Source organism: Primulina eburnea, chromosome 15 (genome assembly GCF_022965805.1).
Source record: "Primulina eburnea isolate SZY01 chromosome 15, ASM2296580v1, whole genome shotgun sequence".
NCBI lineage: Eukaryota > Viridiplantae > Streptophyta > Magnoliopsida > Lamiales > Gesneriaceae > Primulina > Primulina eburnea.
Genome location: NC_133115.1, coordinates 2277939 through 2294644, shown reverse-complemented (window position 1 = coordinate 2294644; position 16706 = coordinate 2277939). Strand labels below are relative to the sequence as shown.

The window sequence follows — 16706 nt, the reverse complement described above, 5'->3', positions numbered from 1 at the left end:
TTAATTTATTTTGAAATATAAAAAGTTTTGTGTATGTAATCTATATAAATATTGATCAGCCCAAATGAAGTATAATATTCAATATGATTATATATGCATTTGTGGAAGTAAAAATGTTATAGTTATTCGGTTTTTTCTTTACACGTGAATAATAAATCTGTCCAAATGAAGACTATTATTTGATATGTTAATTACTATCGATGTTTGATTAGTGTGCCCCACCACTATATTAATGGAGTGTTCGGTATTATGTTATGGGGTTTATATTATTTGAAATTATTGATTATTTTGTATGGATAATTGTTGAGCATGTATTATTGTGGTTTTATACTCTGTTCAGATTTGAATCTTGAGAATATCAGTTACAAAATTAATTCAATTTTGATGTTAAATGACTCAAACTTCAAATCACGGTAGGAGAATCTGCTTATAGTTCTCCTAGTCATGGATTTGGATCTTGTCGTAATGATTGTCTGTCCCCCGACTATTACTGATAAGAGTATCTCTAATGAAAAAAGTGAGTTCGAAAAGTGGGAGATGTTTAACCGCATGTGCATAATGATTATAAAGAAAGTCATTCCAGAAACTTTCAGGGCACGTTGTCTAGTAACAATACTACAGCTAAAGAATTCATTAAAGACATTGTTATAAGATTAGTCTTTCTAGCAATTGTTATATATATTTGATGTTTTGTTTCAAGATTTTACTCGACTTTTCTAATAATTTTTTTTATTACTCGATGATAAAAATTATTAAATGAAGTTGGTCGTTATGTCACTTTTATTAAATTGATTGCGTTTTGTTTCCATGAGGGGATCAATTAAAAAAATAATTACGAGTTAGAGTTTTTAAGCCAACATATGGTTTCATTGGAAATTGGTGAAATGAGCAAGATATAAAAACCAATGAAAAACTCCTTTCAAGCAACCAATATCCAACATCATATACCAACTAATCTTCACCCATCATCCAACATCAAACAACCACAATGTCAAACCAACTGTCATCGAATATAAAACGGAGTCATCACATGCAAGCAGGGACGGAGCCACCCCAAAGGTTGGGGTGGGCTCCAGCCCAGGCTAGATTTTGGGGACTAGAAAAAAATATAGATAGATTAGCGACGGTTTATAACATCCGTCGCTAAAATTTTTGAATTTATTAAAATTTTTAGCCCATAGCCCATACTAAAAAAAACTGATGGATTTGCGACGGTTTTACTAAATCCGTTGCTAAAATTACGACAGTTTTGTTCTAACCGTCGCTATATAGCGACGGTTGAGTATAAACCGTCGCTAATCAGCGACGGTTTAATCAAAACCGTCGATCAGCCGTCGCTATATAGCGACGGTTTAATCAAAACCGTCGCCGATCTAAATCGGCGACGGTATTTGGAAAAGCCGTCGCTAGTAGGGACGCTTAGTCTCAGCCCAGCCTCAATTTATTTACTGGCTACGTCCCTGCATGCAAGAGCAGTAAGTAAACATGTGTGTGGGAAAGAAGTTCGACTGAAGTGCATTGCACAGGCGTGTATATTGGAAAAAGATCCAACTGAAGTGCAATTCATAAACTTATATGTGTGAAATAGATCCGACTGAAATGTAACGTACAAATGCTAGATAGGAGGGAAAGTGTTTTTGAGTGAATGCATAAATAAGTGGGGATCCCATATTCCTCCGTGGGAGCTAGGTGACTAAAATATCATGGGTGATTGATTGTTTTCATTCGTAGGAAAGCAATTTTTCCATTTTTTAATTTCATGGGTGGCGTTTTTTACATTCTTAATATAAAATAATAATAAAATTTAATGACATTTATTCACATATTTGAAAATAATCACTACTTATAATTAACATTTAAAAATTATTTTATCCAATAAGATTCAAACACAATATCACATATTTCTAAAATTTTAAAATCATATACATACGTAAACATCATTGAGATTGGGTGTTAACCCAGAAGTGTCCAATTTTATATAGGACACCTATTGGAACTTAATTTTAAAATAAAAAATATTATGGGGAAGCAAAAAATTTATTTTGATTTTCTTTAAATTTCATACTAATTAACTAGTATAATAAAAAAATGAAAAATTTATTTTATTTTTTAAAAAAATCAAGAATCTTAACACGTGTAAAGATTTGTCAGAAAGAAAATGTGGTAACGTGATTTATATATTTAAACTAATTTTAAGTCAATATAATATAATAGAATTTGCCACGTCTTTGAGATTTGAGCTGTACATTTCTCAATCACCAGCAAATAAATATGGCAAATTCAACTCCAATGGCTTCTTCAGCTGCGTAAGCATAAATCATCTGCCCAGAATCACCCATCTTTTCTTCGGTTTTCCCTACAAAAATCCCCCAAGTTCAACCCTTTTGATCAAATCTTCCCCCCGACTCTGTCCTTGTACGTGGAAAGAAGAAGAATGAGCTGGTGGTGGGCAGGAGCAATCGGCGCTGCAAAGGTAATCAGTCAAATCTTCATATTGGATTATTCATGTTTTGTGTCAACTCACGTTCGTAATTTGATCGAGCGATTCGTTGAAACAGAAAAAATTTGAAGAAGATGAGGTACCTTCTAAGCATCAGAGCGTGGCATTGATAATTGGGGTGACGGGAATCGTGGGCAACAGCTTGGCCGAGATCTTGCCGCTGTCCGACACTCCCGGCGGCCCCTGGAAAGTCTACGGTGTCGCCCGCCGCCCTCGCCCCGCCTGGAATGAAGACAACCCGATCAACTACGTCAGTTGTGACATATCCAACGTGGATGACGTGCAGGAGAAGCTCGGACCTCTCACCGATGTCACTCATGTGTTCTACGTCACCTGGGCTAATCGGTCTTCAGAGACCGAAAATTGTGAGGCCAATGGTAGAATGCTGAAAAATGTTCTTGATGTTGTGATACCTAATTGCCCTGATTTGAAACACATCAGTTTACAGACTGGTAGGAAGCATTACATGGGGCCATTCGAGTCACTTGGAAAGATAGCAATCCCAGATTCTCCTTTTGATGAGAGTTTACCCCGGTTGGATCATATAAATTTTTACTATACACTCGAGGATATTTTGTTTGAAGAGACAGAGAAGAAGGAAGGTTTGACATGGTCTGTTCATCGACCTGGGAACATATTCGGGTTTTCTCCGTATAGTCTGATGAATTTGGTGGGGACCCTTTGTGTTTATGCGGCTATCTGTAAGCATGAGGGGGTGGCTCTGCGGTTTCCGGGGTGTAAGGTTGCTTGGGATGGATACTCAGACTGCTCCGATGCGGATTTGATTGCCGAGCATCATATATGGGCAGCAGTGGACTCTTATGCCAAGAATGAGGCAGTTCAATGTGAGTAATGGTGATGTGTTCAAGTGGAAGAGCTTTTGGAAAGTGTTGGCGGAGCAGTTTGATGTCGAGTATGCCGAATTCGAGGAGGGTCGTGAGAAGCTGACATTACAGGAGTTGATGAAGGATAAAGGATCCGTTTGGGATGATATCGTGAGGGATAATGGATTAACACCGACTAAGTTAGAAGATGTCGGGAAATGGTGGCTCAGTGATCTTGTACTTGGGGTGAGTGCTTGTTGGATACTATGAACAAGAGCAAGGAGCATGGTTTTCTGGGATTCAGGAATTCCAAGAACTCGTTGGTTTCTTGGATTGACAAAGTGAAAGCTTACAAGATCGTTCCTTAGGACGTGGTGTTTCCATTCCTTGTCTGCTCGTGGTTTCCTTTGGCATTTGGTTGAATCTTGAATTCATGTTTACTTTGTTGTTCTCCCCTGTTCATGCATGTTTTTCTTGGCATATGGTTGTATGTGTTTCACTTCTTAGATTTGTTCAATTGTGTTCGTGGAATGAATGGAAAACACTATAAATTTTAATGATTATTTTCGTCAAAACCGCAAAGCTGGAGAATTGTGCTAGGAAGCATATAAATAGGGATCCTAAATATTTTTGCTGCCGAATTTTATACAGGATGATAGAAATGAAAAAAGAGCGGGTCTCATGTGAGACCGTCTCACGAATCTTAATCTGTGAGACGGGTCAATCCTACCCATATTCATAATAAAAAGTAATACTTTTAGCATAAAAAGTAATACATTTTCATAGATGACCCAAATAAGAGATCTATCTCATAAATATGACCCGTGAGACCGTCTCACACAAGTTTTTGTCATGAAAAAAAGGGTAAGATAATTGATTATATATAGGCAAAAACTTGTGTGAGACCGTTTCACACGAATATTTTATTTGGGTCATCTATGAACAAGTATTACATTTTATGCTAAAAGTATTACTTTTTATTGTAAATATCGGTAAGTTGATCCGTCTCACAGATAAAGATATGTGAGATCGTCTCACAAGAGATCTAATATATATATATATATATATGTATGTATATAAAGTTTTATTATAATTTCTATGTTTTGAATTTCTTAAGAATGTCACACCTTTGTGATGTTGGAAAAAAAAATCTTAATGTTTCAGAATTGCATGAACCGTATGGAAGAAAATGTAGAAGAAAGTCATATGATTATCAGTGTGTGGTGCCGTAGTTGGTTCCTCTGTTTGGGTTGTCAGATTTCATATCAGAACAATAGTTAAAGCACAAAGTACATGAAATCAGCAAATGTGTGTTATTCCCAAAGTACCAAAAAATGTTGATTTATTATTAATTTTTATATATTCCCAAAGCACAAAGTACATTATTAATATTTACAATTTTTAACAAATTTTGTGTGATAAATTCGTTGATTCAAGAATATTTTATAAATAAATGTGATCAAATTTATTATTTTATTTTAAAAATGATTTATGTATCAATATATATAGGTGATAATGGATGACATTTGAATTTTACTAGCAATAAAAATTTATTTGTATTTTTTGTATCGAACTTATAATTGTTATATTATTAAACATTTAGAAATAAATATTTATTAAAACGCAATTAATTTTTTGTTTGACCATATTAAGACGCAATGACTACTCATACCTTGGCCATGCCCAATATTATAATCATTGATCATATTCTGACCGTAAAATAATACAAATTATATAAAAATAAAATAATAGATATATTTAAATATTATTGCGTCCATTATTGATGAGTCAGTTATTATAATTATAAATTCTTATTATTTGTATTTTAATTTTTAAAAATTGTTGTTATCTTACATTTATGGTCAAAACTGGGAAATAGAAAGTATTATTTTATTTTATCACGAGAGAGTATAGTCTCTTGTAAGACGATCTTACAACTTTTTATCTATAAGACAGGTCAACCTATCGATATTCAGAATAAAGAGTAATACTCTTAGCATAAAAATTAATATTTTTTATGGATTGCCTTAAATAAGATATTTGACCCACAAAATTGATCTCTGAGATCGTCTCACAAATGTTTATGTGACGGTGACAATGAATGAATTTTCGATTTCCAATAATTTCATTTGTAGTTCACCAATATTGACTTGACTGGACAGTTACATGTCCACTCCATCAATGTTTTACTTGTAAAATTAACCTTTCAATTCCATCGACCATCTTTTTCCTGTAAAAGTAATGGCTTCTCCCTCTCTCTTCCTCTGCTTCATCCTCCCTATTTTCTTCTCCCTTTCTTCAACAGTCTGCACAAATTCTGAAGGTGGAGTGAATTTTTTGTTACATTTTTTGTACTTTAATTCTCATTGCTTTGTGTGCCAAGAATTTTATGTAAAAAAGCTCGTGTTCGAATTTTTGCGTTGCAGTTTTGTGTCGTGTTTCAATACTTCAATCTTGTTTTGGAGAGTTTCTTGAGTGAATATCCGAAGAGCCCATTTCAAAAGGGTTCTTCTTTCCTTATTCTTGATCATTTTTCAGGATTTGAGTTTGATTTTCAGAGTTTTATGTTAGAATTTAATATTTGGATATATTTTTCCCTTCAAAGAAACCATTCTGAATTTGCTATTTGAAGTAAAAGCCTTGCACACTTTCTGTTTCCAAGAAAAGTTCAGAAGTTTGCTTCTTCAATTACTTTTCCTCAAGAGAATTTACTATGAATTTACCTTTTTGTAAGAAAGGCACATACTTTGTGCTAGGTTGGGGATTTGAAATCATTGAATAATTTCATGATATAAATTTATTGTATCTGCTTGGAAAACTTTGGATTTGCTGCATTTTTAAATCTTTTCCCAGCTTTGGTTTGATCTTTCAATGAATTTGATGGTTTCCACCGAATTCAACATGAGCAAAGAAATATATATTCTCTTTCTCCAAGGAAAAATGGCTTCAAATTTGTTGATTTCCTTTTCTTGTTTGTTTTTAATTTGCAGGAAATGCGTTGCATGCTTTGAGAATCAGCTTTCAGACCCCACAAATGTTTTACAAAGCTGGGATCCAACTCTTGTCAATCCTTGCACTTGGTTTCACGTCACTTGTGACTCCAACAGCCATGTAATTCGCCTGTAAGAGATTCCTTTCATTTTAATTACAATTTAACTCTCATACTGTTCTTACTTTTCTTCAAAACATTATTCAAATTGTCTTTACAATTATGTTGTTTGATCGCAGGGACTTGGGAAATTCCAACATCTCTGGGTCATTGGGTTCAGAGCTTGGTGAACTGAAGCACCTTCAGTATTTGTACTACCTAAACTTCGAACTTTGTTACAGTTTTATTCCATTTTTGGTTTTTAAAATCATGTTTTAAATTCTGTAATTTTGATTTTCATATGTTATGGGTAGTAACGGTTGCTGTTGTATTGTGATTAACGTGTGTTTTTTGAGCTATTTTATTGCTTCAAAGGTTCATACCACAACCTATAATTTTTGGTACGGCTGTAGACACTCGATCCTACGGAAAGTAGATTAATGTAGACCATTTTTGTTTAAAGGGAACTCTTGTATGGGGGCAGTCTATAATAGAGGAAACTTCGTGTTTTTTGGCATTAAGATTACAAGATTGTATGGTCATTTTGACAAGATTTGCTGGCCTTGTTCTTGATACACTTATTGATGTTTTTAATGATAGCTATTGTTTCATCGACTAATCATCATAAAAATCAAAAGTCGAGTTTTTCAAACTTTTTGATGATTTTCCTTGTAGTAATTGTGAATTTGTGATGAGTGAATTGCAGGGAACTTTACAAAAATAACTTAGGAGGGCAAATCCCAGATGAGTTGGGCAATTTGGAGAAACTTATTAGCTTGGATCTGTATGGAAACAAGTTTGAAGGGAAGATACCGAAATCGCTCTCTAAATTGAAGTCTCTTAGATTTCTGTAAGTAAAAATCTCATACATTCATAAGTTCAACAGTGTTGGTTTCTTCAAGTTCAAAATATTGAAGCTTGAAGTTAAACTCTCAGTCGGGTAAATGATAACAAGCTCACTGGATCAATCCCAAGGGAACTCACCAATCTATCTAAGCTCAAACTTTTGTAAGCAAAATTCATTTCTTCTGTTATTGGAAATGTTGCAAAAGTTAGTGTTTCATAGGTTTTGTGGATAACTTAACGTTTGGTCCGTGAATTCTTTTAGTGATGTCTCCAATAACGATCTATGTGGAACAATACCAGTTGATGGCCCATTCGGAAATTTTCCCATGGCAAGGTACTTTTTTTTTTTTAATGAACCCTCGAAAAACTCAGATCCTGCCTTTCAATTATTCTAATACTAACTTGCAAAACATACAGGAGTTTGTTGTCTTGGGGTATTTTTGGAAAATGTTACCTGAATATGTGTTTTCAGAAAATAAATGGAAGTAATATGAGTGCTCGATTTTGTTTTTAGAGTGATACAATTTTATGATTATATCTTCTGCCTTTCCTTCCAAAAGGACATGATTTTGTCATGAGCATAATCGTGAACCAACACGCACCCTTGCTTGGTTCATCAACATGAGAGACTTTATTTATCACTAATATTCTACGACCGATGTTTACTTTCTTGACAATCTGTTTTAACACCATATCTTCTATCGTGCAGTTTTGATAACAACAGACTCAATGGCCCTGAGCTGAAGGGGTTGGTGTCCTATGACTTCGGATGCTGATGAAACGTAGATTCACGTTGTTTTCGCCTTAGGGAACATTATAGTGTAAACTTGAAGTAGGCTATTGATATCTTTTATCCCAACATAATGGTACTGTAAAACAATTGAACCTGCATTTATAGCTGAACTTAGACTCTTTATGAGTGGGGTTAAACCTTGATGGCAATTTTTTAACACCAAAATTTGATCTTTAAACCCTCAGACTCTTCGCAAAGAAACGAGCACAAACTTGTTCGAATATTGTCTGAAGTTGGCTACGTGACAGCGAAAAAAAAGGAAGTGAGAGATGTTGAAATTTGTATGAAGGTATGATTTATAGGATGTACCAATTTTTTCAAAACGGAGTCTACCCCTTGAAAAGCCATCTCCAAATTCAAGATTAATCATATACAATGTTTGCAAGAATTTGAAACCATTCAAAATGGCAATACTTGTCCTCTACATCTGAATCCATCCTTGCTGTATAAAGAAAGACGAGGAGCAAATCTAACCTTGATAACAAGTTCGCGCTAAGTATGAGCTCGTCATGCCCAGAAGTTAGCTTTCCCTTCAGAAGCCTAGCTTTCCCTTCAGAAGCCTATGGATGACTGAGTGTCCGTAGCGGGGGAGCTTCACCAAACTTCAATATATATGCAGTCTCATAAACAGGGCGAAGAGGCAATATCACTTGAGCATCAAGATAAGCATCACAGGAGAAACACCACACAGAAAGGTCACTGTTTCACGTCAGATACATCTTAGAGAGGTGAATCTATCGGCGCATCAAAGGCGCAAAAATAACGATGAAATTACAGCAAGCACCAGGGATGGTCCCGGAAATTGATCCAAGACCATGCGAATGTGGCTACTCGATGGATTCATTTTGGACCAAAACTTACTGTCCCAAGTAAATCATGCATGAAATTTCATTATCTCGTGGATGGGATGACCACTGATAGCACAATTGTTCTAGTGTAAGACAGGAAGTTTGAAATACAGGAAGAAAAGAGTAGCCTAGAAAAACCTGAAGCTCAGAGCCAAACTGTGTTTCTCTCGTCGAAAATGCTCTAGCATGTGCTTGTTCACAAAACGGCTGCAGAGTACATCTTTGCAGCATAAGCATAGCCAGTTTTCATCTGGATGCTCGCACCTGTACAGTTTCTTTAGAGTCAAAGGATGGAGGGAACCCAAAATGCTGAAACATAAATACATAATTCCCATGATGATAAGGTAGGACAAAGGGAAAATTTAGCAATAACGTCGAAACTCGCCTTTCGATGAAAAATACAATAAATTCTCAATTTTTCGTTCGATCCCACAACAGCCCTTCTGGATCGCCGTCGCATATAAACTATGATCCTCCTAGACAAACAAGAGATATTGGGAACACAATACAGTGAATTTTTTTCGCAATATCACCAAATTCACAACACAGAGAGAGCAAACCATGTAATAAATCCCATTATAAAAAAAGGGGGTTAGGGTTTAAGGAGGTAGACCTATTGCAGGGAGTATGGGGAGTTGGGATGTGGATGAGGTCCGAATTCAAAGAAGCGAGATGATCACAGTGGGTTCGGGCCTCGACCCAGCCCGATGCGGAGCCGTATAACATCGAATCATTGTCTTCTTCTACGTTGACGGGGAGACAGGACGACGATGGACCTTCCTTCGCCATTGGCCTCTGCAACCGTTTTCTTTAAAGAGAACAGATTTTCTTTAAACTTGCTTTCAAACGTTGCAAGGCATTTTATTTTTCAACCTGAAATATATTTGAAGAGGACATTTTGTTAAAAAATAGTTGATGGAAATTATATATTTGAAAATGTGTTTTTTTAAAAAAATAGTTTATAGTTGATCGAAGTTATTTAACAATTTATTTTTAAAAAAACATTGAATTATTTTTACAATTGATGAAATATCTTTATGTATTATGTCAAAAAAGAAAAGAAAAAAAAAGAAATATTGTTATGTAGATTTAATAGGTGATCTTGTGCTTGATTTTTTTTTTTTTCAATTTTTTCATTTTATCGATTAGTTCAGTTCATATTTATCGTTTATTGAAAAAATTATTGTTGGTTCAGTTCAATTATTAAAAATATGGGTTCTATTCGATTTGATCGATAACCAAAACGAACGAATGGTCACCCTAATAATTACATTGTACTATAGACTCTTGGCATGCATTACGTATTTGTACAATTTTTTTATTATTAGTTTGATTTATATTTAAATTAAAGTCATATCGTAATTAAGGAAAATACCGAGAGATCAAACTGTAATTTTGAAATAAATAATTTTTAAAAATGAAATGTGAGTCGATCAATGAAATGAACCACGTATGTGTGTGGGTATATATATAATCAACTTGATATTAAACCAGATTGAGTCGAGGATCTTCTTGGAAATGGAAAGATCTAGGATAGGCGGCCAACCTCTTGGAGAGAGCGATGTGCATGGACCGGGTGAGTAGGGATGCAACTCCATGGACCACTCATCGGGCCTGATAGGTGCATGGTGATCAATTGGCAGACAAGGGCAAGCATACAACTCAAACAGCAGCTAATTCGATGTAGGGTATGTGTGATATCAAAGATATTGATGATGAGGGATTCAAGGAAGTTACAAATACGAAGAAGAACAAAAATAAGAAAAAAGGGAACAATCAGCGTGCAATCAACAAGCTAGTAAGCAAAGAGTTGTATGTTTTGAGGATATCTAACTCATACGATACGGAATATGTTAATGTGGGAGATCAAAATGAGAAAAAGAGGTATTTTGGAAATCAAGAAAAGGGGCGACAACCCGAAATTTTCTCCCGTTCTCAATGAAATCTGCTTCTTGGAACATTAGAGGTTTTCACAAACTTCTAAAACAAAAGAGTGTTCAATCTCTTGTGAACACTCATAAGATTGATGTTTTTGGAATTTTGGAATCTAAGATGGATGAAAAAGCTTTGCATAATCTGCTTCGAAGCCGTTTTCCAGGTATTTATGTTATCCATAATTTTGACATTAAGGGTCGGATTTTTGTTTTGTGGAATCCGAGTAAAGTTGGTGTGAATGTGCTAGGTGTCACCGAGCAAGCGATCCATGTTAGCATACAGTGCTTGCTTACTAATAATATGATTTATGCATCTTTTGTTTATGGCTTTAATACTATTGTTCAACGGAGATCTATGTGGGATGACTTGAAATTGATAAGGGCTAATTGCACATTGTCGTGGCTTGTTTTGGGAGATGTTAACAGTGTGTTCTCTCCAAATGAGAAGCAAAAAGGTCTCAATGTTAAGAATTATGAAACTCATGATTTTATTGATTTTGTTGCTACTCTTGATTTGCATGACTTACAGTTCACCGGTTGTTTCTTCACTTGGAGTAGTCCTAAAGTCTGCAGTAAATTGGACCGTGCACTTGTTAATAATTACTGGTTATCATCGAGTATGGAAGGTTTTGCTGAATTCTTAACCCCGGGGTGGATTTCGGACCATGCTACTTGCGTTGTAACTATGTTTGAACAACAGAGGAGGAAGATAAAACCATTCATATTTCAAAACATGTGGACTCTCTGTGATGATTTTGAAGAGATTGTTAGGGATAAATGGTTGTTCCATGGACACGACACCTCCCAGTTTCCACTTAAACATCTGTTCAATGCCCTTAAGAAACCTCTTCAACAGTTGAACATCAAGAAGATTAGTAATATTTCTTCTCGTGCTCATGCTGCAAAAGTCAATCTTGACAATTTGCAATTGGACATGCTGACCCATGAGGTAATGGCAGATAATTACGGAGATGTTAAAAGAAAACAGAAATGTTATTAGAAGCGGAGCAGTTGTTCACTGCTCAAAAAACGAAGATCGGGTACTTTCGGGATGGAGATAGGTGTATAAAGTTCTTCCATGATTTGATCAAAATAAACAACAAGAAAAATTCTATTGTGGCAATCATTAAAAGTGATGTTTGTCAGCGATGATTGAATTTTTCTCATCAGGACGGTTGCTTAGACAGTGGAACCATTCGGTGATTGCACTTGTACCAAAGAAAACAGCGGCTTCGATTGTTCATGAATATCGTCCTATTTCTTGTTGCACGGTGTTTTATAAGTTGATTTCGAAAATCCTTGTCGACAGGTTGAGAGGTTTGTTGGGAGATATAGTCAATGAGGCACAAGCGGCCTTCGTACAAGGTCATTCCATTGTGGATTACATTCATTCGGCTCAAGAACTGATGAGGAAATATGCTAGAAAAAGAGGATCACCTAGGTGCATTTTACAAGTGGATATCCACAAGGCCTATGACACTGTTGATTGGGATTTTTTGCATGAGGTACTCAATTCCTTGAACTTTCCTCCTCGTTTTATTCAGTGGATTATAGAATGTGTCGCTACAACATCCTATTCCATCGCCATTAATGGCCATTATCATGGGAAATTTGATGGAAAAAGAGGCTTAAGACAAGGAGATCCATTATCACCGTTATTATTTTCCTTGTGCCTTGAAGTTTTGTCGCGATCTCTGAAGCGAATGTCTGCATCTCCGGAATTTGTCTTCCATCCAAAATGTGGTAATCTTCGCATTACTCACCTAGCGTATGCAGATGATGATGTGAATCTTTGTACGAATGAATAGCAAACACGATTAAAATCGAATCGCGCCCTCAATTCAATATCAAACAAAGAATCGTTGTTGTCCCGATCTTTTGAATCAAGTGTGTGTGTTGTGATATTCACCTCTAAACTATGAAAAGTCTAGCAACAAATAATCACGAGATAAACAATCGAAATTATAACGAACCTTCGAAGAACTAGTCGACGACAATCCGCATAAGCACGATCAACAAACGCCACAAAGTTAAAAACTTTGATAAGTTTGATTTCCGAATAACAAAGCGAAGCTTTGAACGTTTGAGAGTAAAACTCTAAACTTTGATAAAAATCAAAATAATGAAATCTGAATTGTGTACATGATACTCTAGCTTATATATAGGTAACAAAACCCTAAATATAGAAAATTGTATAATTAAAGATAACAAATCAATAATTAATTTAGAATTTAATTAAACTAAGGAAACTAGGATTCTTCTCGTAGCAGTCGCGCCCGGGCGGTAGAATTCGACAGCTCGAGCGCCGATGGTTCTGGAAATTTGGTTCTTTAAATTCATCCTCTACTTGATTGTGATGCAACCCGAACCCCTCGAGCCTTGTTTCCAAGCCTTCATTGGTTGGATGAAGGGCAACTTTCAACATCTTCAAGCGTCCTCTCGGGATTGGTTCTTGAAACGCATAGTGGCTGGCTAGATTCATATCATATTCCATTTCTTTAAAAAGATTTGTCCTTAAATCTTGTCTTTCTGGATAGCCAGGAAGATCAATACATTTCATTTCTTTTCCACAATCTTGCAAGTAGAGTTTAACAATGCTCGGGATCGAACCGGCTATTTCATTAATATAAAATAAACCAACCTTGCACAGATGTACATGAAGTGGTTTATTCAAAATAAAGAATCGCTCATCCTCACTCTTTTGGGCCACACACATAATTTCTTTTTTTGTTTGCTTGACCTCTTTTTCACACAACTCTTTATTTTCATCGATGGCCATCTCACTCTTTTTATCACTTCTTTTTTCGACCATCTCATTTTCTTTTTCTCTCAACTCATCACAAACTGATTCATCAACACAGATTACATTCGTAGACAATTGAGCAAAAGAAACAAATTGCACATCATCTAACAACTCACCCTCCACAGTACAACACTCAATACTCGCATTAGACACAATATCAACATTTAAATCATCCACAAGTTTAGCTTCAAGGTAGGAAGTGGAATCCACTACCCTCATATCCTCAATTGGACATTGACTAATATCATGTCCAAACTCTAGACACCAAACACATTGAATATCACAAGTACTAATTTTTGAAATTTTAGATGTACCTTGATATCCACGTTTTGAACTCCTCGCTGGTGTCGCCATGCTTCGCTGCTCTTTACTCATACTTCCACTCTCATCCACTCGTCCATACTTTGCACGCAAGTGTTTAAATTCTTCCTCCATCCTTTTCCCAAATTCGACCAACAATGACTGAAACTCACTATCAAGCATATTGTACCCCCTTTTTTTTTCTTTTCCCTTTTTTTTATATATATTTTTTTTTCGGGTGAACAGTATGCTACTGTACCGTGAACAGTAAATCCGGCGATTGAACAGTAACTTCGGCGAATGAATAGTACTCCGTTTCCGTGAACAGTAATTCCGGCATGAATAGTAAATCAGGCAGAATAGTAAATCCGGCGTGAATAGTAAATCCGGGATGAATAGTACCCCGATGAACAGTAAATCCGGAAGAATAGTGATTCCGGCAATTTAATAGTGAATCCGGCGATGAACAGTTTTTCCGCCGCTATGAACAGTTTTTCCGCCGCTATGAATAGTAACCGTCGGATGAATAGTGTCGGCGATGAACAGTAACCGCGATTTTTTTTTTTTGTAGATTCCACAACAACGTAGAAATCGCTACACGAAAATCGGTATTGAAAATCCTACGAAGAATTGAATGGATACTCTTACTTGAATAAAAAACCTTGAGCTCTGATACCAAATGATGTGAATCTTTGTACGAATGAATAGCAAACACGATTAAAATCGAATCGCGCCCTCAATTCAATATCAAACAAAGAATCGTTGTTGTCCCGATCTTTTGAATTCAGTGTGTGTGTTGTGATATTCACCTCTAAACTATGAAAAGTCTAGCAACAAATAATCACGAGATAAACAATCGAAATTATAACGAACCTTCGAAGAACTAGTCGACGACAATCCGCACAAGCACGATCGACAAACGCCACAAAGTTAAAAACTTTGATAAGTTTGATTTCTGAATAACAAAGCGAAGCTTTGAACGTTTGAGAGTAAAACTCTAAACTTTGATAAAAATCAAAATAATGAAATCTGAATTGTGTACATGGTACTCTAGCTTATATATAGGTAACAAAACCCTAAATATAGAAAATTGCATAATTAAAGATAACAAATCAATAATTAATTTAGAATTTAATTAAACTAAGGAAACTAGGATTCTTCTCGTAGCAGTCGCTCCCGGGCGGTCAGATATTACCGCTCGAGCGCCAAGTCTTCTGGCATGTTCGCGCTCGGGCGGTAGAATTCGACAGCTCGAGCGCCGATCGTTCTGGAAATTTGGTTCTTCATCCTCTACTTGATTGTGATGCAACCCGAACCCCTCGAGCCTTGTTTCCAAGCCTTCATTGGTTGGATGAAGGGCAACTTTCAACATCTTCAAGCGTCCTCACGGGATTGGTTCTTGAAACACATAGTGGCTGGCTAGATTCATATCATATGATCTCTTATTATTGTCACATGGGGATAAGATGAGTATAATGATGGTAATGCATTGTTTGAGTAAGTTTGGTGACATGGCTGGTTTGAGAATTAATGCTTTGAAATGAAAAAATTTTATGGCTAGCATAGATGACTATGTGAGACATGAAGTTATTGAAGCGACTTGTTTCGGGGTAGGTGTAATGCCATTTAGATATCTTGGTGTACCGCTTGCAGCTAGACAACTTCGAGCCTCTGAATTTAGCGTTTTTGTTGACTCCTTAGCTTCAAAGGTGAGTGCTTGGCCTCGACACACTCTTTCTTATGCTGGGAAAGTTGAATTGCTCCGATCAGTTATACAAGGGATTTAGTGTTTCTGGTTGTCTATTCTTCCTCTACCGAAGTGTGTGATCGATAGTATTAATTCTATTTGCCGCAAGTTTGTTTGGCCCACCAAATACCCTCCGATTGCTTGGCATGAACTGTGCAAACCTTTGACAGATGGGGGTTTTGGTCTTAAAAATCTGAAGGCATGGAACCGCGCTTTGTTGGCAAAAAAGTTGTGGAAAATTCATGCTATGAAAGATTGCCCCTGGATCAAATGGGTGAATCACATTTACAACAGCTTTGGAGACGTATGGAACTAGAAGTGGCGCAAAGATACATCCCCATTGCTTAAACATATTATTGACATAAGGGAAGAAATGATTCGGGAATATGGATTGATAGGTGCTGCCTCTTCACAACTAGATTCTTGGTTCGGTACTACCGGCGGAATAAGTTGTGCTTATGAATTTTTTGCACGGGCCAAAGGAAATTGGCCATGGAAACCACTGATATCGAAATCTTGCGTACTCCCCAAACATCGGTTTGTTCTTTGGTTGATGGCTCACCGGAAGTTGCAGACTAGGGACATATTGGGTTATGTTCAAGACAGAAAGTGTGTGCTTTGCAAGTTGGAGGATGAATCTATTGCTCATCTGTTTTACGAATGTCTTTGCACTAAGATCATTTGGGATAGAATTCGAAAATGGCTAGGTATGAAGAAGTGTATGAGATCTCCTTCGGCAATCTTGTGTGCGTTTCGTTCAGTTTACAGAGGAAATTCGAATATAGCAAGACTGAGATTCACGGCTATGGCAGCTACGGTGTACCACGTCTGGACCATGCGCAACCGGGTTATGTTTGACGGAGAAAATCTGCAGGTAGACGACATTGTCCGGAAAATACAGATTCATTCTTATCGATGTTTACCACAAGTTGTTGAAACAATGTGTGTGCTGCCTTAGTCTGCATTATTGATCGGATTTTGGTGAGACTATGTTCTATTGTTTTTAGGTATTCAGTGTGTTAT

General features: G+C 36.3%; 3 protein-coding genes and 1 pseudogene across 3 annotated transcripts; 3 read left to right on the top strand and 1 right to left on the bottom strand.

Moving 5' to 3' along the window:
• The first annotated feature begins 2215 nt into the window (after nucleotides 1-2215).
• LOC140814896 (3-oxo-Delta(4,5)-steroid 5-beta-reductase-like) lies at nucleotides 2216-3884 on the top strand. The gene is given in 4 exon segments (XM_073173990.1): nucleotides 2216-2473; nucleotides 2559-3338; nucleotides 3340-3574; nucleotides 3577-3884. Coding segments are annotated over 4 exon segments (1170 nt in total). The 5' UTR covers nucleotides 2216-2434; the 3' UTR covers nucleotides 3693-3884.
• A 1613-nt stretch (nucleotides 3885-5497) lies between these two features.
• Nucleotides 5498-8174, top strand: LOC140814672 (leucine-rich repeat protein 2-like; annotated as a pseudogene).
• Nucleotides 8175-8389: 215 nt separating this feature from the next.
• LOC140814673 (uncharacterized) lies at nucleotides 8390-9767 on the bottom strand. Its single transcript, XM_073173727.1, has 3 exons — nucleotides 9513-9767; nucleotides 9038-9163; nucleotides 8390-8750 (listed from the first exon to the last, which is right to left on the bottom strand). The coding sequence occupies exons 1-3, from the start codon at nucleotides 9686-9688 to the stop codon at nucleotides 8612-8614; spliced, it is 441 nt and encodes a 146-aa protein (XP_073029828.1). The 5' UTR covers nucleotides 9689-9767; the 3' UTR covers nucleotides 8390-8611.
• A 2214-nt stretch (nucleotides 9768-11981) lies between these two features.
• LOC140814340 (uncharacterized) lies at nucleotides 11982-16641 on the top strand. The gene is made up of 4 exons (XM_073173290.1): nucleotides 11982-12627; nucleotides 15590-15645; nucleotides 15757-15957; nucleotides 16000-16641. The coding sequence occupies exons 1-4, from the start codon at nucleotides 11982-11984 to the stop codon at nucleotides 16639-16641; spliced, it is 1545 nt and encodes a 514-aa protein (XP_073029391.1).
• The last annotated feature ends 65 nt before the right edge of the window (nucleotides 16642-16706 follow it).